Source organism: Silene latifolia, chromosome 9, assembly GCF_048544455.1.
Source record: "Silene latifolia isolate original U9 population chromosome 9, ASM4854445v1, whole genome shotgun sequence".
In the NCBI taxonomy this organism is placed as follows: Eukaryota; Viridiplantae; Streptophyta; class Magnoliopsida; order Caryophyllales; family Caryophyllaceae; genus Silene; species Silene latifolia.
This window is the reverse complement of record NC_133534.1, coordinates 141,900,969-141,924,880: the sequence shown is the minus strand read 5'-3', so window position 1 is coordinate 141,924,880 and position 23,912 is coordinate 141,900,969. Positions and strand designations below refer to the sequence as shown.

Sequence of the window (23,912 nt, the reverse complement as noted above, 5' to 3'; positions counted from 1 at the left end):
AAAGGTTTCGTAGTAGTGGAGATATTAGGACAAAATTGATTGTCTGTCACCGGGAAGGATTTAGGGATTCTAAGCCGACAATATTACCCATTACTGGTGAGGAGGAGGAGCCAATGGTCAAGGCCTATAATCCAAAGAAGACTAAGGTTACTAGGATTGGTTGTAAAGCTAGGATTTTCTTTAAGTTTGTTATTAAAGAAATTGACCAAGTTCAAGTGCCACTCTTTGTTGTTGATCAGTTTCATGCTGCCCATAACCACCTTCTTTCTCCACTCAAGTATAGAGAATTTCAGAAAAAATGTAGAAACCTTGCTTTTCAACATAAACAAACCATCGTTGATAATTGCAAGGTCAATATTGGTCCAACCTCTACTTTCAGGTCCGTTAAGGAATATGTTGACGGCTTTGAAAATATTGGAGCTTGTTTGACTGACTTTAAGAATTTTGGAAGGGAAATCAAGTGTTTTATAGGTCTTAAGGATGTTCAAATGTTTGTAGACCAGTTGGAAACCCTTCATGAAACCTAGGAAGGTTTTTATTATGCTTATGATATTGATCAGAATAAGTGTTTGTTTCGTGTATTTTGGGCTGACGCAGCAGCACGTCGTAATTACGCTCTATATGGTGAGGCGGTGACTTTTGACCCAACCTATTCAACTAATAAGTACGACATGATCTTTGCTCCCTTTACTGGTGTTGATCATCACAAGAAGTCCGTCACTTTTGGCGCTTCACTTATGTCTAGGGAGAATGACCAGAATTTTAAATGGATTTTCACAAAATTCTTAGATTGTATGGGTGGAAAGGAAACCCATTACTTTTTTACCGATCAATGTCCTGCTATGAAAATTGCAGTCCCTGCTATTTTTACGACTGCTGCCCACCGCTATTGCATGTGGCATATTATGAAGAAATTACCTGAAAAGTTAGGCACGATAGTGACCAAAGAGACTGACTTTGTCACTCGTCTGAATTCTGTTGTTTGGGATTCAGACTTAGAGCCTTCTGACTTCGAAGAGAGGTGGTGTTCGTTGATCAGTGAGTTTCAATTGGAAGATAATGCATGGTTGATATATCTGTTTTCCAAGCGGCAATGTTGGATTCCGGCGTATTATCGTGATATTCCTCTTGGTTGTCTTTTAAGAACAACGCAACGCTCTGAGAGCGAAAACAACTTCTTTAAGCGCTTTGAGAATCCTCATGGCACACTTGTTGAGTTTTGGATGCGCTTTCAGAGTGCTATGGATCAGCAACGGTACACCTAAAAATCTCTTGACAGAGATAGTGATCACTTCTTACCTCAAACCAAAACCCTTCTTGGCCTTGAGGTTCATGCATCCACTGTTTATACGCACGCTCTCTTTTATGAATTCCAACAGCAGTGCGTTGATTCTATAAACTCATGTAGTGCTTGTGATTCTTCAAGGGAGGGCAATACAAGGTTCCTAGATGTTAAAGATTCTATCTTCCATAAGACTTATACTGTCGCATTTAATCCTTCAACGTTTGATGCAACATGTTCATGCAAGATGTTTGAGAGGAAGGGATACATATGCAAACACATCATCTGGATTTTATCAGGTAAAGGGGTCAAGAAGATACATGATAAGTATCTTCTCAGTAGGTGGACAAAGAACACCGAAAAAATGCCGTTGTATGATGTTCACGGTTAATTGTTGGATGATTTTAATTCGTCAAATGTCACTAAGTTTCAGATTTCGACTGTCTGGTCTGAATTCTACTCAACTTTAACACTGCTCAAATCTCTGCCTGAAAATCACATAAATGAACTGACTTCATTACTCAAGACATTTAGACAAAATTTCAAGCCTGGTGCTGAAAAATTGACTAAACAGCAAGAGTTGGAGATGCTCCTTGGGGTTAAGTCTTCATCTGAGGTCCATATACTACCTCCTGTTCAATCAAAAAACAAGGGTAGTGGCAAGAGGTTGATGTCCAAGAAAGATCAGTCCATTACAAAGGCACAAAAGCCGAAAAGATTTTGCAATAATTGTAAACAAATGGCACATCATGATAAGCGGAATTGCCCTAATCTAGCCGTTGATACATCACAACACTCGTTTGATCATGAATCCGATGTAAGTAATTTGTCTTACAACCTTTATTATTTCACTTTTACGTGTGCTATGTCACAGTTCCTGAAGTGTGACCCTGATAAACAATATCACAGTCCATGCTAAAAAATATCACAATCCATACTAAATAATATCAGTACCCTTGTGAACCACTATCAGAACATCATACTTGATTGTAGACAATATCATCCCAATACTAAAAAATATCACTTATTTAAAAGGTGTCTACGTTGAAACAATATCACAATCATTTAAAAAAAATATCACATGTCACTGGCAACATTTATCAATTTAAAATCCCTATTTATTTTCAGAATCAATTAAACAATATCAACCTGTGTATGCAATAATATCACACTGTGTACCACAACAATATTAAAGAAAAAATGATTTTTATATCCCTATCCACTGTTGTTATTTCCGAGGAGGAATATCGCAACAACTAAAACATAATATCATACAACCCTTGAAACAATATCACAGTTTACTAGAAATTGATCAAAAAAAAGTTATATTTTGTCAAACTTATTACTGACGTTATGTCACTGTTTTTGTGTGTTTTTTTTTTTTTGCAGATTTCTTCACTTGTTGATAGTGGTTAAGGGCTTCTGCATGCTGAGGAAGTCTGTTTTACATCATCAACTTTTCACAATCGACTTTTTATTGCTTACACTATTCAATTATTTTCTCTTGTATGTCATTCCAAATGACATCAATTTTGTATTCTCTCCATTTTTTGGGTATCAATGTTATAAAAACCGTATAATTATGTTGTTTTGTTGCCATTTTTAAATACTATCCCACCTCATTTGAAGGAATATCACACTTCATTCAAAAAAAATATCATCATATAGTTAAACAATATCACAACATTACACTTGCTTGTAAACGTATTTTATTATACTGTATTATACTGTAAAATACTACTAAGGAATATACACTTCAAGTGAAACAATATCACAATTATTCATAAACATTACCACTACAATTGGATGTTTTTAGGAAACAATATTACAACAATATCAATAAAATATCACAGTACATACTAGACAATATCATTCTTAATACCATTTTTTGTCCCTCTGAAGTTTTTTTGTATGTTGTAAAATAATATCAACCAGTGTGTGCAATAATATCACACTTTGTACCATAACAATATCAAAGTTAAAAGGATTTTTAAATCGATATCCACTGTTGTTATTTTTTAGAAGCAATAAAATAATATCAACCATTGTAATTAATAATATCACACTGTGTACAAAAAAACTTATCCAAGTAAAAAGGAATTTTTAAATCCCTATCCGCTGTTTTATTTTAGAGAATAAATACAACAATATCAACATGTTTACGGAACAATATCACACTGTGTACCAAAACAATATCAAAGAAAAAGGATTTTCATATCCTTGTCTGCTGTTATTATTTCTGAGAAGTAATATCACAACAACTTAAGCAAAATATCACACAACTCCTAAAACAATATCACAGTTTACGAAGAGTTGATCAAAAAAAAGTTATATTCCTACCATAATAACATCTCTGTCCTACCAGCATTACATTCCTAGTCCTACTTTAGTCCCCTACCTCTACCTCTCCCTCTACCTCTATTATTAGGATTTGCAATCGTCTTCACTCGTTTGTACTGGATTGTGGGTGTTTTTGCATCATCTTCACCATCTTGTCTGGATTCAGCTCGTCTGTAAAGCAGAAATGTAATGTTATGGTTCTACTTTCTGTTTGGAGATTGTACCTTTGTGTCTTTTGCAAATAAAAGCGTCCTAATGTAAAAGTCGGGTTTTTGGTTTTTACCTTCTGTTTGGAGATTGGTGAAGAATGGGTATTTCTGTGTTAATGGTTGGTATTCTAGTAGAATGCTCCTTGACTGTCGTTTGAACATTGGCCTTCTCTTTTGGCGGACCTTCTGACTTTGTTACTTCCTCTTCCACAGTAATGTCCTTCTCAACAACATTCTCCTTGCCCTTTATCTTATTGCCCTTGTCTTTTGCATCTTCGTTATTCTTTCTCTTTTCCTTTAATCTATTTAAAAGCTCTCCCTTTCCCGCTGTAAATTCTTTAACTTTTCCAATCAGAGCTGTCCTCATGTCATTTATGTCAGCTAAAAGCAATGCCGCTGCTATTTCTACCCAGTAGTAGCGCCTATGAACTTTTGAATGCAAGTCAGCTTCAAACAACTGCCCCTCATACCGAATCATGTACATCATTAAGAAGTTTCCCGATTCAGTATTGTTTGCTTCCTTCTTTTGCCAATCGAAACTCGCGTTAACAACATCATAATCTATTATTTCATGCGCTCTATCAACATTTTTCCCTGCTAGAAAGTCACTCATGTGATAGGCCTACAATAATTAGTGATACTATTAGTCATTATTTTGTCAAACAATCATATCCATTTACTGTATACACTCAACCTATCCCTAGCAACAATATCACACAAACAATCAAATGACATGTTACTAGCAAGAATATCAATAAATCATACCATCGAATCTGCAGCCTTGTATATTTCAGTCTCCTCCCAGTTGTCGTACTCTGTATTGTCCAACACTTCAATCGTCTCTGTTTTGAAATTTACACAAACACAGAAATAGTGTTCTTGCAACACCATCGGAATAAAAACCAAATCTGCTTCCAGGTTACATGGAACTGTGTTACTTCTTATGAATTTGTCCCATTCTTCAAAAATCTTTTCTCTATTCGCTTCTTTGGCTTCAGTAACTTCTACTATTGATTCCTGTACTGTATATATATATATGTATATATATGTTAACAAATCCTTTACATTTAAGAGTTACTACATTTAATCAAAGCGTGAATATGTATAAATCAAAACAGAACATCAGCTTACCATGTGTCTAATTCCAAAAAACATTAAACTTGTTTCACAGGGTTCTGTGTACTCAATGTGATTCAGAATTAGCGACCAACATTCAATCACATTGTTGTTGACGTGCACACTTGGAAGCAACGATAATATATCCCGTCTTGCAAGGTATTGATCATCACTGAACTTGGCAACAACCTCACTGCTCAAAACATTAACACCAATGTTAAAAAATTGTCACATTAAGTGTGACAGTGATAAACAATATCACACTATATGTGAAACAATATCAAAAATTAAACAATATCACATATTTAAAAGGTGTCTACTTTGAAACAATATCACAATCATTTAAAAAAAATATCACATGTCACTGGCAACATTTATCAATTTAAAATCCCTATTTATTTTTCAGAATCAATTTAACAATATCAACCTGTGTATGTAACAATATCACACTGTGTACAACAACAATATCAAAAATTAAGTGAACCAAAATCAGAACAATATCTTTCTTTATGTGACACTTGATTATATACAATATCATGCTTTATACCACACAATATCACATATTTAAATGGTTTCTACTCTAAAACAATATCAAACCCATTAACGTACAATATCACATGACACTAGCAACAATATTACCTTTTGTAATTATTTTGTCAAACTTAGATATCATTGCAAATATTATCAGACCATTAATAAAAAAAGTTGCACAAAAATATATGTTTTAAAGAACCATACTCTAATGGGAGAATGTGGTCGTTCAATAGGCAGTAGTCAAGCACTTCTTTCCTCATAGTCAACATGTTTGCACACAGTGACCTGTTTGCCTTCATAAATCTTGAGACGAACTCCAATTTAGGATCAGCCATACCACAGTTGAACGTGCATCCAAGGCCATCGGATTTCCCCCTTTTACCGCTGCCAACGACACTGGCAGAACCATCTTCTACGATAGCTAAAAAATTTTATATTACAGTATTCAATATATATTATGTATTTATAATAAAAAAAATTAGGACTGTACACTGTACAAGTCAGTGTTTAGAAATATGACCTTTTATTTTTGATAGTAGCGTCTGAACTTTGTTTTGCCCACCCCTTCCTCTCTTGCTTTGTTTGTTCCTCTTTTCCTTTTTGCCAGCAATTTAGGTAACAAAGTACATTTTCTGGCATTAAGGATTGTAACTCTCTTCCAGACCTGACTCCTATCTTTATTCAAATCACTCAAGACGAGCGTTGCTGCAATCTCTCCCCTGTATAACTGTCTCATCTTTGCATCGCTTAGTTCACAATCAAAAGGCTCACCAGCAAAGAACATCATGTGAAATATCATGAATAGGCCACAGTCCAGGTTCAACTCTTTCGATTGCCAACGAAACTTCACATTACTCATTTCATAGTCCTTCTGTTTTAGCCCACTTTCAGTACCTTTCGTGTTGAGGTATTCACCATAAAGACTCCCCTGTATATGATTAATGTAAACAACTATTCAATTTCAAGCTTATCGAACCAAACCATTCTACCATTAGTTCTTTGTTTTCAATATTGTACTTACAGCCATATAAGCCATGTGTACATGCTCCTCGTCTTGGAATTCATCATACTCTCTGTTGTCCAAATAGAACATTTTTTGCCTCTTCAAGTCAACACAGACACAAACGTAGTGGTCTTCATCGACCAAAGGTATGAACACTGATGCGTGTATTTTATATAAGGTATTTACCTAATTTTTACACGCTTTTCTATACTATTTTACGTGGCATTAAGCTACAAATACCCCCGAATAGTCTACTTTGGTTCGTCTTGTGTAAATTACAGGTACATACCGGAAAGAAGATAAATCAAGCCTAATCTCGTCCTATTTTCATACATTTATGGAGAACAAGGAATCGGAGCCTGACATCTATCACTTTGAAGACGCGTGAGCTGATTTCGGAAGGTGTCGAAGTGCCTTATGTGCTAATATAGCTCGATCGACCACTTTTCTAGTCGATCGAATGCTTTATACCATGAAGATCACTCGATCGAGTTGTTCTCATACTCGATCGAGAAGGATTTTATAAGGAGTTACTCGATCGAATGGTTTTTCCATTCGATCGAGGGGATCTACTGCATAGTTACTCAATCGAGTGGTTTTATTCCACTCGATCAAGAGGTTTTACCCTTCAGCCTTGTTTTCGCCTTATTTCATATGGGCTTTTGTAATTAGTTTTATTAATTAGGTCTAGGAGTAAGTTTCTCGTGTGCTATTTTACACGGAAAACTGCGTTACTCTCAGCATCTCTTCTCCCTGACTTCTTCTTCCTCACTTCTTCTCTTTACTTTTTACTCTATTTTCTACTCTAGACTACTCGGATTCGGAATTTTTAATCGGTACAATTACTCCTTTTATTTCTTAATCATAATTGCTATTTTAATTCTTCCCTTTTCTTGTTGATTTTCATTATTGCTTTATTCGATCTTTCTATTTTTATTGTTATCATGTTTAATTTATATTATCTATGCATTATTATTGTTGATTCGATGATGATACATAGCTAATTCCCTTTTGCTAAGACTAGGGAATCCATGATTATGAAGGAGTAGTAACTGATTTATTAGGTTAATGCTTGTGTAGTCTTTGTTGTTAATCGCTGCAATTAATTGTTTCTGTCTAATTGAGTCGACGCAATTAGTCATTTAATCATAGTAAACCTTGACCCGGACCGGAAGGTTGGAAAGGGTGAGACTCGTAGCGAACATTAGGGCACCGTAGTGAGGGCGGAAGCTAAGCTATTTGTGCTTTAGGGAGAATTGAGACCGGAAGGAGATATTCACTACCCCATAGACCATACTTGCATTGACCTGAGACCTAGATTGCTTGACTAAACGATCATGGTGAACCGACTGTCTTAACTGCTTTCTCCTTATTTGCTTGATCTTTATTCTCTTGCCTTTTTCTCTTCCTTAATCTCTTTAGTTTAGAACAACAAATTCAAACCCCCAATTTGGTTACCGTGACGGACTTAGTAAAGCTGACATTTTCCCATCTCCCTGTGGAGATCGATCTGACTTCCCTAGCTATATTAGTTAGAGCCAGTTGGTTATTTTGGATAGGTATACGACTGCCCTGTCAAATTTTGGCGCCATTGCCGGGGAGGTGGCATAATTGTGTTGCTTTATTTAAGTTTGTCTCTCGTCTCTCGTCTCAAGGAATTTATTCCTTGAGACTGATCTCATTTTTTGCAAAAGTTTTTGATTAGTTTGCAGGATATCTGTTCTAGAAAGAGAACATTGTCATACCTGCTCCAGTCTATAAATTCTATCTACCAGGATGCCGAATATAGCCAGCCATTCAGAGCCAACGGTGGATTCCCTTCCAAAAGGTTTCTTACTACCCACTACTGAATCGAGAACCTTTGGAATCCACCCATCTTACATACAGCTGGTCGAGAGAAATCTCTTCAGGAGGGTATCTGGAGAGGATCCGTGTAGGCATATCGAGCTATTTACAGAGTACTGCTCCACCATTCCTCTTGCTGCTGGGGTGACACAAGACAGAGTGAAGGGAGTTCTCTTTCCTTTCTCTTTAGCTGATGATGCCCGGTAATGATTGAGGGATTTAGACATGGAAGCAGCCAGTGTAACTGACTGGAATTCCCTTGCCTTGGCCTTTTACAGGCGATATTTTCCACCACAGCGCACTAATGCGTTGAGGGCTCAGATCACTGCATTTGAGCAATTTCCCAATGAAGACCTGAATGGGGCTTGGACTAGGTTTAAGAAGCTCATCCGTTCTGTGCCTCATCACGGTTTCAAGCGCTGGTTTCTATGTACCCAATTCTACAACGGGTTATATCCAGACCAGAGAGCTATCCTTGATAATGTAGCTAAGGGGAGATTCACGAAGAACGTAGAGGATGATCAAGGGTGGCGTCTTATTGAGGAGATGGCCATCCATGCTGCCGAATATTGAAATCCCCGAGGAAGTGGGCAAGTTAACGAGTTGGTAACAGTTGAGGTGGAGAGTCCTAGCAAAAGTCTAGGTAGTGCGGAGATTACGGAGACTATGGGTGAGCATGCACAAGTTTGTGCTATTACTGAGCATGTGGAGATATGTTGTAGATGCGGCATGGAGGGGCATGACCCCATCGGTTGTATGGCGAGAATAGAGCGCGTCCTTGCTTATCAGAAATACAAGCAAGGAGTTCCTTTTTCTCAATTATATGAAGAAATGACAAATGTTTCTACTCCTTCTACGCCAGTGCCGTAGCCAAACCACCCTTCTACAAATGGGGAGATTGCCGAACTGAAATCCTTGGTTTTGTACTTAACACAACAGTTTGGGGAGAAATGCAACAAGGATAATACCGCTATCGTGGAGTTAAAAGAACAAGTCGCGCAGTTAACACTCGCGAAAAACCAAGCTAACCATCCACCGTCGTGCGACCCAGTCAATGCCATAAATCTCTAAAGTGGCCTTACTTATGAGGGGTCAAAACTGCTAGAAGATGGGGTTGTGACAGCTGATGATACCCCGGATGACGATTTGGAAGAGTTCACGGACGATATCCCTGCTGCATATTATCCAGGTACTCGATCGAGTGAAATTTCAACTCGATCGAGTGAAATTATCCATCAAGATGCTCGATCAAGCATAAATCCTACTCGATCGAGAGGTGCTCAATTACAAGAACTCGATCGACCAATAAATTCCTCTCGATCGAATGTTCTGACAGAAGAAATCACTCGATCGAGAAAACATTATACTCGATCGAGTGAACCAGAAATACAAGAGCTGGATCGAGCTATTCAAATACCTCGACCGAGTAAAACCCAAGACAAAACCACTCGATCGAGTGAGGAAAGTGCTCGATTGAGTGCCAGCACCAGCGGAGGTTCAATTTCGACATCTAATTCTGCTACCGTGTCATCTTCCCCTGCTGTGAAGACGACACGTGCTGATAAAGGTAAAGAGAAAGTCGCGGGTCCACTCATTGCTACCAGGGTACCCTTTCCAGGACGTCTGAAGGACGCAAAGGTTGAGCGACAGTACGGTAAGTTTGTGGACATTGTGAAGAACCTCCAGGTAACTGTCCCTTTTACCGAACTTATTACCCAGGTACCGACTTACGCTAAATTTATGAAAGATATTGTGACGCGTAAGAGAGAGCTAAGTGAATTTGAGACTGTTTCATTTTTGGAAGAGTCTAGTAATTTACTCTTAAATAAGGCTCCACCTAAAATGAAGGACCCGGGTAGTTTCTCTATTACCTGTGTTATAGACAATGAAGTAATTGATAAGGCTCTTTGTGATTTAGGAGCCAGCGTCAGTGTCATACCCCTATCTATCTGCAAGAAATTAAATATGGGTCACCTTAAAATAACTAACATTACCTTACATATGGCCGATAGATCTGTTAGGCGACCCTTAGGTGTCTTAGAGGATGTGCCTGTGAAAATAGGCAAGTTCTTTATACCAGTGGATTTTATTGTTTTAGACATATCTGAGGACACCCGAACCCCAATTATACTAGGAAGACCGTTCTTATGTACAGCTGGGGCCATTATTGACGTCAAACAAGGGCGTTTGACTCTTGCAGTAGGGGATGACGCGATTACTTTCAGTCTGCCTCGCACCTTAGCTCGGCCAATGATAGAGGATACATGTTATTCTGTTGATATTATTGACGAGTATATTTATGACTTCTGGTCGGGTTCTTTTATAAAGAACCCACCAGAGGCTCTTATGCTTTTGGATGAGTGTGCAGATAACCCAGATAATGATATTATTTGTGTTGGATTTGCTTGGTGATTTAGATGAGCATGAACTCACCGACGCCGAGGGAGAGCGGGTGGAACAGGATGATCGCACCCTTTGCTCCATAGAGGTAAAGGTACCGAGCGTAAGCCTCTTCCCTCTCATCTAAAATATGTTTTCTTAGATGATACCGAGCAATATCCAGTCATTGTTAGTGCTAAGCTTGATGATCGGTGACTTCTCGTTAGTGTGCTTAAGAAAAACAGAAAGCTTTGGGTTATTCTTTGGATGATATCAAGGGGATTAGTCCCGATATTTGTATGCACGGATAGAGTGGAGGAAGATCACAAACCTTGCAGACATGTGGTCGGCCATTGGGTGAACCAAAAGATGCAAGATATTATGATGGCTGAGGTAATGAAGCTGCTCGACGCAGGTATTATCTATTCTGTTGGTCATTCTAAGTGGGTGAGTCCAGTGCAGGTAGTTCCTAAGAAAGGAGGGACTACCGTGGTTAGGAAAGACAAAAACGAGTTAATACCTACTAGAGTAGTGACTGGTTGGCGGATGCGTATAGATTACAGACAGCTGAATGCCGCCACCAAGAAAGATCACTTTCCCCTTCCTTTTATTGATCAGATGGTAGAAAGGTTAACTTCTTATAAGTTTTTCTGGTATTTAGACGGCTATTCGATGTTCTTTCAGATCCCTATTCACCCAGATGATCAAGCTAAGACTACTTTTACTTGTCCTCAGGGCGTGTTTGCTTATCGCAGGATGCCTTTTGGTTTATGTAATGCCCCTGCTACCTTTCAAAGGTGCATGATGGGGATATTTTCAGAGTATATTTAGTCTATTATGGAAGTTTTCATGGACGATTTTAGTGTTTATGGAAGTGATTTTTCTAACTGTCTGTCTAACCTTGATAAAGTGTTGCAGCGCTGCATTGAGGTTAACCTTGTGCTTAACTGGGAGAAGTGCCATTTCATGGTCAACGAGGGAGTTGTCTTAGGGCACTTAGTTTCTGATAGGGGAATAGAAGTTGATAAAGTGAAAGTGGAAGTGATTCATCAATTACCTCCTCCTGTTAATGTTAAAGGAGTGAGGAGTTTCCTTGGTCATGCCGGCTTCTATCGCCGGTTTATCAAGGATTTTTCAAAAATTGCTAAACCACTTACACACCTTCTACTTAAGGAGGCCCCTTTTGTATTTACTGACGAGTGTCTTTTTGCTTTTAACAGGTTAAAGCAGGCTTTGGTATCTGCGACGATCATACAGCCTCCCGACTGGGATTTGCCGTTCGAGATAATGTGTGATGCCAGTGACTATGCACTAGGAGCGGTGCTCGTCCAAAGGAAAGACAAAGCTTTAAATGCAATCTACTATGCGAGCTGAACTCTGGATGGGGCTCAAGTGAAGTACACCACCACTAAAAAAGAACTGCTAGCTGTAGTTTATGCCTTAGAGAAATTTCGTTCTTACTTGATTGGGTCAGAAGTCACTGTTTTACTGACCATGCAGCTCTGAGGCACCTCCTTGCTAAGAAGGAGGCTAAACCACGGCTATTGAGATGGATACTCCTTCTTCAGGAGTTTGATTTGCAGATAAAAGATAAGAAAGGAGCTGAGAACATTGTAGTTGATCATCTGTTGCGGTTGTCACGGTAAGAGGGAGAAGATTCTTTACCTATTGATGAGTCTTTTCCTGATGATTATTTATTTGCCGTATTGTCTTCTATTATCAACCAAGAACCTTGGTATGCATATATAGCTAATTACGTTGTCAGTGGCAAGCTGCCGCCTGACCTTTCTCATCAGCAGAGGAAGCGTTTTCTGTATAACGCTAAGCAGTATTTTTGGGATGATCCTTATTTGTTTAAGGAATGTGCAGACGGTCTCTACAGACGGTGTATTCTGCAGTGGGAGGCTAAAGTAGTCCTGGAAGGCTGTCACTCTTCCTCCTATGGTGGTCACCACGGTCCATCGCGCACCATGGCTAAAGTACTTCAGTCTGGTTTTTACTGGCCTACTTTGTTTGCTGATGCTAAGTCTTTTGTTTCAGCTTGTGATGCTTGCCAAGGATCGGGGAACATTTCAAAGTGACATGAGATGCCACAAAATGGTATCTTAGAGGTCGAGGTTTTCGATGTCTGGGGCATTGATTTCCAGGGACCGTTCCCATCTAGTAAAGGTAACAGGTATATTTTAGTAGCTGTCGATTATGTGTCTAAGTGGGTTGAGGCAATTGCTTCACCCCATTGTGATGCCAACACCATGATTAAGATGTTTAAAAAGATCATATTTCCCCGATTTGGTGTCCCTAGGGTCGTCAATAGTGATGGGGGAATGCACTTTAAAGAAAAGAAACTAACTTCCATTCTGTCTAAGGTTGGTGTTCAACACCGACGTGGTTTGGGGTATCATCCCCAAACAAGTGGTCAGGTTGAGGTCTCTAATCGCGAGATTAAAGAGATCTTGTCTATAGTAGTTTCTAAATCACGGAAGGACTGGAGTCTTAAATTGTAAGACACATTATGGGCTTACAGAACTGCCTTTAAGACAATGATTGGTGCATCACCTTATCGGTTAGTTTATGGGAAATCATGTCATTTACCTGTTGAGTTGGAATGTAAGGCTTGGTGGGCAATTCGTGAACTTAACTTTGATCCTAAGTTGTGTGGTCAGAATCGTCTTTTGCAGCTAGGTGAATTGGAGGAGTTTAGGCTTAACGCCTATGATAGCTCGCGCATTTACAAGGAAAAGACGAAGATATGGCATGACAAAAGAATTTTACCTCGGGAATTTCATGTCGGGCAAAAGGTGTTGCTGTTTAATGCCCGACTGTGAATGTTTCCTGGCAAGCTGAAGTCCAGGTGGAGTGGTCCTTATACGGTGACAGCTGTCACTAAATTTGGATCGGTTGAGCTAGAAGGTCCCGAAGGAAATCGGTTCAAGGTGAATGGGCAATATGTGAAGCATTATACGAAGCAAATGAAGCAGATAATCGTGTTGAAGTCTTGTACTTTGACGAGCTTGACGCACCAGTTAATTGATACCAGAAAAGTCGTGCGGGACCTCTTAAACCTGCGCTTTCCGAGAGGCAACCCGGACTGTTTTATTGTATTTTTGTTGAACTTATTTCTTCGCCTTTAGCTTTTTGTTGAACTTTAAACACTGAACTATGCGTCTTTTGTATTTCCTTTGCTCCTTATTCGTGTTTTGCAGGTGCAGTAACTCGATCGAGTGGTTTTTCTACTCGATTGAGCACTTTTTCTATGATATTCATTCGATCGAGTAACTGCTGTACTCGATCGACAAGCTGCAAAATCACGATCACTCGATCGAGTAACATATTCGCTCGATCGAGCGTTTTTCGACACCAAACCACTCGATCGAGCTATTCTGGGTTGCTCGATCGAACTGTTCCGTCTTCCAGCTGCTAGTTTTCGTCTGTTGAGCTGCTGTTGGACTACCTATGACCTCCCATGTTTATGGTCGGTTTGGGGAGGTCCCTCTTCATGACGTCTTGTAAGTATTCCGACTCTTACTTTCCTTTTCTCCTTAGTTTGCATTTCTTTCCCTATTTTTGGTACAATGAGGGCATTGTACGGTTCTGTTTGGGGAGGTATGCATCCATATCTGTGTCTGCATGTTTTCTTGCACTTCAGTCTGCACGTTTAAGTTTTTCGCATGCATCGTTGTTTTTTATTTCAGAAAAAATCACATAAAATTCAAAAATTTTCACGTTTATTTTGAGTCGGAACGTTTAAACTTTGACGCTACATTGAATCCTTACCTCTGCCCTGCATATTCTTAACCATTTTGTTGGCATGATAATGTGCATAATCTACGAGTTTTTGTTTCTCTCTTATCTGAACGAATAGACTTGATTCATATATTGGCAAGCTACATTACATTCTGAGGTTAGAACTTTATAAACGGGTGACATTCATGACCGGTTTCATTTAGGATGTGAGTAGTACTCTCTGTAAGGCATGTAACATCAATTTGCATAAGCATGAATCTAGTCTTCTTAATACCTGTATGCATTCGGTCTGTGGATGGTGACACATATTAGGAGAGGCAGTTCCTTTTATTTCATTCTACCCATGAGCCTCACATAGCCAAATTGCCTTTTTTGTCCTATTAGCTACAGTCTATAATTTTGCCTACCCTAGCCGAGCTAGTGATGAGTAGGTGTTTGGAATGCTTTACTGCAGTTTGGTTATATATCTGATTTCAGAAGTCGGTGGAAGAATTGAAGGGAATGAAAATGAAAATGTTGTGAAAAAGAAAAAAGAATTGAAAAAGAATTGAGAAAAAAAAAAAGAAAGAAGAAAAATCATATGCGGAAAAATGAAAATTGTATAGATGATTTTCACTCCCATGTTTTATTTACATCTTATGGGGAGTTGAAAAGTTTATGGTGTTTTGTGAGTTGAGTGCATCTAATTTGCACTGTTCTGTATTGTTATATTGAGTATGAAGTTGGGATGCAGTCTCAAAAATTTGGATATGTTGTTGATAGCCAGGCGCTATTAACTCCATATTTCCAAATTCATCTTAGCCCCCTCTTACCCATTACCTCACCTACCCAAATATAAGTCCTCGGCATGTGTCTTGGTCATTAGTTCGGTTGGAATGCGTATGTATGGTTGTAGAGACTTTATTCATGATTAACTGCATGCATGTTCTTATAGGTCGAATTAGGTGAGTGTCTCTACTTCTTTCTATCTTTCACTTATATACTCACCATGTGCTAAAATTTGAGTGATGAGCGACCCGTGAGAGTCCGATATCTTTAAGTCTTGCAAGGTCGACGGTTTAGTAAGTTTGAAACATTGATTTAAGTCGTTTGCACTTATCACTTGCCACTTTGTTAGTTGTTGCATTAAACTGGTTTTGGCGGATGATTTGTAGCTGATGCGTTGGTCCCATTCCACTTTTTATTCTTAGTTGCATTCATAGTTTGCTTGGGGACAATCAAAGGTTTGGTTTGGGGAGATTTGATGCGTGTATTTTATATAAGGTTTTTACCTCATTTTTACACGCATTTCTATACTATTTTACGTGGCATCAAGCTACAAATACCCCCGAATAGTCTATTTTGGTTCGTCTTGTGTAAATTGCAGGTACAGATCGGAAAGAAGATAAATCAAGCCTAAGCTCATCCTATTTGCATACATTTAGGGAGAGCAAGGAATCGGAGCCTGGAATCTATCACTTTGAAGACGCGTGAGCTGATTTCGGAAGGTGTCGAAGTGCCTTATGTGCTAATATAGCTCGATCGACCACTTTTCTAGTCGATCGAATGCTTTATACCATGAAGATCACTCGATCGAGTTGTTCTCATACTCGATCGAGAAGGCTTTTATAAGGAGTTACTCGATCGAATGGTTTTTCCATTCGATTGAGGGGATCTGCTGCATAGTTACTCGATCGAGTGGTTTTATTCCACTCGATCGAGAGGTTTTACCCTTAAGCCGTGTTTTCGCCTTATTTCATATGGGCTTTTGTAATTAGGTTTATTAATTAGGTCTAGGAGTAAGTTTCTCGTGTGCTATTTTACACGGAAGACTGCGTTACTCTCAGCATCTCTTCTCCCTGACTTCTTCTTCCTCACTTCTTCTCTTGACCTTTTACTCTCTTTTCTACTCTAGACTACCCGGATTCGGAATTTGTAATCGGTACAATTACTCCTTTTATTTCTTAATCATAATTGCTATTTTAATTCTTCCCTTTTCTTGTTGATTTTCATTATTGCTTTATTCGATCTTTCTATTTTTATTGTTATCATGTTTAATTTATATTATCTATGCATTATTATTGTTGATTCGATGATGATACGTAGCTAATTCCCTTTTGCTAAGACTAGGGAATCCATGATTATGAAGGAGTAGTAATTGATTTATTAGGTTAATGCTTGTGTAGTCTTTGTTGTTAATCGCTGCAATTAATTGTTTCTGTCTAATTGAGTCGACGCAATTAGTCATTTAATCATAGTAAACTTTGACCCGGACCAGAAGGTTGGAAAGGGTGAGACTCGTAGCGAACATTAGGGCACCGTAGTGAGGGCGGAAGCTAACCTATTTGTGCTTTAGGGCGAATTGAGACCGGAAGGAGATATTCACTGCCCCATAGACCATACTTGCATTAACCTGAGACCCAGATTGCTTGACTGAACGATCATGGTGAACCGACTGTCTTAGCTACTTTCTCTTATTTGCTTGATCTTTATTCTCTTGCCTTTTTCTCTTCCTTAATCTCTTTAGTTTAGAACAACAAATTCAAACCCCCAATTTGGTTACCGTGACGGACTTAATAAAGCTGACATTTTCCCATCTCCCTGTGATCGACCCGACTTCCCTAGCTATATTAGTTAGAGCCAGTTGGTTATTTTTGATAGGTATACGACTGCCCTGTCAAACACCTTTAGATGAAACAATAATATTAGGAAACAATATTACAACAATATGAATAAAAATATCACAATACATACTAGACAATATCATTCTTAATAATATTTTTTGTCCCTCTGAAATTTTTTGTATTTTGTAAAATAATATCAACCAGTGTGCGCAATAATATCACTGTTTGTACAAAACCAGTATCAAAGTTAAAAGACTTTTAAATCCATATCCACTGTTGTTATTTTTTAGAAGCAATAGAACAATGTCAACCATTGTACATAATAATATCACACTGTTAAATATTAGAAAAAAAAAGTGATTCATTTTCATTTTTTGGAGACAATATCACAATTAAGAAGTAACAATATCACACAATATTGTGCACAATATCACAGTTGAATTTAAGAAATGTTGTTAAGAACAATATCAATAGTAACTGCTAACAATATCATACATTATACATAATAGTATCACTGACAAAAGTATTTTAAATGTCTTACCATATCTAAATTCAAATTCAGTGGCTCCTTAAAAAGAGCTGACCACATATCCCATGTGTCATATACTTGTTGCTTAAGTTTTGCCAATTCATCAAGATTATCTTCATCTAATTTTAAGATTTTTTCTATATCACCCTGTTGTTCATAAGGGCATCTGATTAGTCTCCATAACACACATTTTACACTACCTAATTTAAAAGATGATAAATTTTTGATGTTTGTGTGTTTCCATACCGAGTGGGCAATGCCATAGGAAATTCTTGTCGGTTTGTCGTTTCCCTTTTGAGCAATTTGGAACTCATTGAGCAATATTGCCCATGCCTCAATGACCACTGCTTCTATCTTCGTGTTAGGCAACAAAGACTCAATATCTTCCCTTTTTATACAATGGTAAATTCCAAAGTTGCAGACAATTTCTCTATACCATGTTGCAAAAATATTAGCATATTAGTTATTTTTAAAGTACTAATATGGTGCAAATTAAGTCATGTCTTACATTTAAAAAATTGTTTAAAGAGTGACTTACATCTTGCTGAATGTATGGTCCGTAAGGGAGCAATAATCCATGACATCCTTCCGATTCTTCAAAACAGGTTCAAATAAATTACTGCTTCTGAACATTGATTCTGATACAAGGATATCATCTTTGACTGGCAAACCACATTGGAAAGTACACCCCAAATTGTGAGGTACCATATCGGCTGAAGCAGGTACTCTGTCTGAGTGCAACAAATATTCAATGATACTTCCCTTCCCTGCTGCATCTAAACCAGCATTTGTTACAACTTCCTTTAATTTAGTCACCACATTACTATCCTCATTCATTTTATCAACCACAACATTTGTTTCAATAGCCTCCTGATTTCTTGTATCATGATTAACAGCCTCGTCCAATTGAGTCACCACATCGGGAACCTCATTGGCCTTCTCTTTCTCGGCCTCTTTTTCAACACCATGCTGATTTGTTGTATCATGATTAACGTCTTCATTTGTTTTCTCTTCAACAGGCTGTGTTACTCCAAAATCAACATTTGAAACAGCCTCCTCCAATTGAGTCACCACATTGGTAACCTCATTGGCCTTCTCCTTCTCTTCTTTTTTTTCCTGTAGCAATATCAACCTCCTTATTGATCTCATCTTCAACATCCTCGTTATTGTTTCCAGCCTCTCTATCAATGTCATCCTGATTTGTTGAACCATGATTACCCACCTCATTGTGTCCCTCTTGGACAGCCTTCATTACTCCCAAACCATCATTTATCTCCTCATTAATGCTTTCATTTAACTGAGTCAACACATTTGTCTCCTCATTAATGGTTTCATTCTCTCTTTCAGTGCCACCTCTAGGAGTTGTATCACGATTCATCTCCTCACCAAAGAACTCCTCCTCACTAGCCCTTCTTCCTCCTAAACCAATATTTTCTACTATGTCATTCAAATTTGAATACATATCATTATCCTCATCATCGTTTTTTCATCATCAGCACTATTCAAGTTTGTAATATCATTAATTTCTTCACCATCTTCCTCATGATCACTGCTCATTTGAAGATATGGATCTGTACATCCTCCATATTTTTTGTTCAATTCCGCGTACTGAATTTTTAACATATCAGTCAATACATCAAATGAGGGCAGCCCTTCTCTTGCTTTCACCCTTTCATAAGACCTTGCTATCAACCCATCTGTAAAGGCATGATATCCAATATCTTTCATGAAAGGCAAAGTTTGTGTATTGGGAGTATCTGTAACACCCCGGTTTATAAAAGAAGTCTTCGTCAAGACATTCCTTAATAAAACGGACTGTTACCATCTCGGTTTCCCGAGGTAGTGAATAACAAATTAAACTCCAAGGCAATTTATATAATATTTTAACTTAATTATTACAAATCCTCTTTTCAACTCAAATTACAAGAACTGACATAAATAAAAGTAAAAGTCTTCTAGATGATGATCTAGCTACTAAGTCGTCTGATCCAGTGTCTCACGCCCATCAAGCTCCCATCCTATCTCTTAACCTGTCAAGTCTGCTCCCCATAAAAAGGTTCATCACAGGTGTTCACGAATACACAGGGTCAACCACGAGGTTGAGTAGGGAAAACAATGAAACAATAAAATATGATATGCATGCTCCTCCGTCACCTCCATCTCCATCTCAACTCATATCTCATATCTCATAACCCGGACAACCCTTGACCATACCGATCCCCGGTAGACTATATATATCGACCGTAGCCGATCCGCATTTCGCTTGTTGAGGACACCAGGGCAAGTCCTGCAGAACCCGCCTGGGCCTTATCACAACATCACATCGTATCTCAACATCGTCACCACCACATCATCCTCCAACTCCAATGCATATGAAATGCTCATAAAGTCATGCCAGTTACCCGATGTTGTGAAATCATACTCAATACGATAAATTCAGTCAATCACTTCCCATATATAAATCATAACGTAAATCAACGACCAGGAATCAAGTCAACACAATTCAACCACAACGATAATAGGACAAGTGTATTTCCCTACCTCAAAGTGCCAGCAAATCCAATTAAGCAGTTAAGCAGTCCAGAAATAAAGCAATGAATTTGATTATCGATCCTTCACGAATCCGTCACCTAAAACAATTATAATATTTATTATTACTAACTACTAAATATAGAATTTCCCAAAATAGAAACTTTCCCGAAATAGTAACTTTTCTCCTTTAATAAACCCAACTCAAAATAGTTAATTATGATTAATTATTATTTTATTTTAAATACTCGGAACTAAACCCAAATGATATTTAAAGGATTAAACGAATTATGCCTTTAAGAAAAACCCGCATCAACATTTGAACAACTCAACACCCGACTCAAAACCCGTCTTTAATTATTTTAATGCACTCGGGGATTAATTAATTAATTAAGAATACGACCAATTAACGAATTATAACGATTAACTATGAAAACCCGTTTCAAAACAATTCAAGTAAACCCGTCAACGACCACCGTCCCTTCACACACGCACACACCCCTCACGCACCACCTACACCACCCCGACAACCACCAGACCCAACACCCACTCTGACCCAGCCACCAACGACCACCCCCACTGGGGTCGACCCTTGCCGGCGCTTCAAACCATGGCCGCCATTTGGCCTGGTTCGCCACCACGCCTTCCCAAACACCCATTTTCTCAACTCACCACCACCGCAACCATTAACTAACCCCTGCCCAAACCACCACCGGCTTACTCGCCGTCAACCCACGAACCCAGACACCACAGTACCACCGTTTCGACCTCCCCCTAGTCCACGGTGGTGCCACCCAAAACCTACCTGTCTAAACCGCCTGAAAACCAATGCCTAAAACCCGTTGCTATCCCCCCTGTCACTGCCGCCTTTCACGGCCACCAACACCACCCAAAACCACCATAACCACCACCAAAGCACTCGTCACTAACCACCCTTTACCTATACCCAGACACCAACCACCAGCATCCCCACCCTAAGACACGAACAACACCCCAAAAACCCGACTGAATAGATGAAAACAGAGGAAATGGTTGACTCATACCTTTTTCCGCCACCACAACCGCCACCAGGGCCACCCACGGCCATCGACAAAGACCTCTAGCTCTTCCTTGCAGTGCCCTCAATCACCCACGACCACTCTCTCTCTCTCTCTCTCTCTATGAGTGAAAGCCGAGATTGAAGCTGGTGAAGTGAGAGAGGCGGGTTGAGGGAATCTGAGAGGAGGGAGGCGGGTTGAGGTACTATTAGGGTTAGGTTTAGGGTTAGGGTTAGGGTTAGGGTTTAAATGGGCTTAGGGTTAAGTGGGCTGAATAGTTATTGGGCCAACTCACATGGGTTAGCTCACAAATTCGAATTCTTATAAACCCGTCACAATTAACTTATATCGATACAACGCGAGTTAATTAAAATAATTTACGTAATTATCGACTCAACAATTAACCCGATATAATTAGTAATATAAAATGTATAATAATTAATATATAATAATATCCATTTAATTTATTATATAAAAATACGGGGTATTACAGTCTTCCCCCCTTAAAATGAACTTCGTCCCGAAGTTCGCTCCCATACTCAAACCTCAAAAGGGTATTGTATATCGTACCTACGGAAGTCACGCATTTCTAGCACGGTTAACACACACTTTTGACACATCAATTAACATAACAAATACGGAATGTTACATTCTGCCCTCCTAAAAATAAACTTCGTCCCGAAGTTTAACTCGTCTTTACTTAACTCAATTAACTACGACTAATAACTACCTGAGAACACAACTGTATAACAACTAAATAATCACCTGAGAATACCGTCATCTTCCATCTAAATTCCGATCTCAAACTCAAGTAACTCAATACCCATGGTCGCACTGGACCGTAAACATAACTCCCGTAATCATCACTCAGCTCATAGGCTAACTCATAACTCATTACCAGTAGTTTAATCACACTCTCCTTTTACACATCAACCAACTAAAGAAGTAGGAACAAAACATATGGAACTCATTTGTATAGGTACCCCACAGCTAAACATCAACTTGGTCAACTATAGTCTACAAACAAGTGCAAATTAAACATCAAGATTTTACAATCCTCCCCAACTAAAAACATGGTTACGTCCTCGTAACCTTCATTATCATAACTCAAGTTCTCAAACTACTGCTAACAACTGGAAGAGGATAAAAGATTCCCAACTCATGCTCAAGTTAACTAATCCTTACCAAAGACAATCAATATATAAACTCTCTCAAGGAAGCTACCGTTACCAGTAAAATCATTAGTAATTATTTATTTTACCAATCATTGAAATCTCGTACCTTAGAAACATAGGGGATCAATCACATAAGAAAAGAATTAGGGTCAAAACTTAATAAATCGATTTATGAAAATTTATAACCTAATAAGTCCAGTCTGACTTTCCTTTACTTAATTGTACAGATTTAGGTCAATACACCGAATCACCAATAAAATGAAGACAACCAGTTTCGCAGTACTTATCATCCTAGAATATTTTTAATCCTCCTAAATGAGGGTTTGGGATTTATTCACGAATGACGAAAGCACAATGATTGGCAAATTTTACAAACTTATTGGTCGAGTCAACCAAGCGAGTAAACAACGACATTGGAAGGTTAACATATAAGACTATCATATATAAAATTTCGTTCTTGGTATTAAATATATTTAAACTGTACCAACACCATGACATAAAAGATTAAATGTATTTAAGTTCACCAATTTTACCACTATCCCTTACATATCATGTTAATATCAACATACCGTGTTAACACATAATTCACTTAAATCACCACATTACATTTCCCGTTTCGACATTTGTAACTAACCACACCCACCAATTCGCTATATGAACGAACAACATGACTAAATTAACCCACTACTTGTGACTCTGTTCTAGTTTCATTCCTCCAAACTAGCAATATCATGAAACCGTACCACCAGACATCGGCTGAAAATCTCATTCCGAATTTATACTCACACGACAAAATTTAACTTCATTTTCAAAACTTTTACTTTCATACTGGACGGTGAATAATTTTCTTAACATAAGTCTTATAACAGGGCCGTCATAGAATTCATTTACAGCTTACTACGAAACTCAAAATCAGATAAACTTAATTCAATTCCTTCAAACTACACAAGCTTAGATGTCGACTCATATATCGTGATTTACAGGTTCATCTTATTCATTTCAGTCCTATCTTTATTAATGAACAATTATTACCTCAATCATCAGGATTTTAGTTGCACTTCTTTACTCAGTTATATTCGCGGCTCAACTAAACGTAACTATAACGACTATCATTTAAACCAACGCATATCATGTGAATCATCAAAGGGTTATCCTATTATAATTGCCAATATAATTATCATAAACAATCTTTATTAAAATATGATTGATAGTAATGACTCGAGAGTATAGATATGTCAAATGTCGTGCTACAATTGCAAAAAAAATCATTTTAGCATTTTATGACAATATGATAACGAACATATCCAATAAGAAATAACACACTGTTTATTATCGTGTCATAGGTTTAGGTTCAATTGAAATCATTTAATGCGATGAAGATAATAAATATAACTATGGCACACAACTCATATGAAAGACATTAGAACTCAGATGCATCCTACATGTGTGAACATTTAGACATAATTATTATAATTATTCATGCGAGTATATTAGAACAATCAAATTACTTTTAATACCATCAAAATTTTTTTACTAAGATATGACAATATGGTTTTATATTTATATATATCCGACCACTATGCAAAT

At 38.1% G+C, this 23,912-nt stretch overlaps 1 protein-coding gene across 1 annotated transcript; it reads left to right on the top strand.

Annotated features, from left to right (window-relative positions):
• Nucleotides 1-671: 671 nt before the first annotated feature.
• LOC141601684 (protein FAR1-RELATED SEQUENCE 5-like) lies at nucleotides 672-2,698 on the top strand. Its single transcript, XM_074421979.1, has 4 exons — nucleotides 672-1,255; nucleotides 1,530-1,581; nucleotides 1,716-2,099; nucleotides 2,672-2,698. Exons 1-4 carry the CDS (start codon nucleotides 672-674, stop codon nucleotides 2,696-2,698), a joined length of 1,047 nt encoding a protein of 348 aa, XP_074278080.1.
• The last annotated feature ends 21,214 nt before the right edge of the window (nucleotides 2,699-23,912 follow it).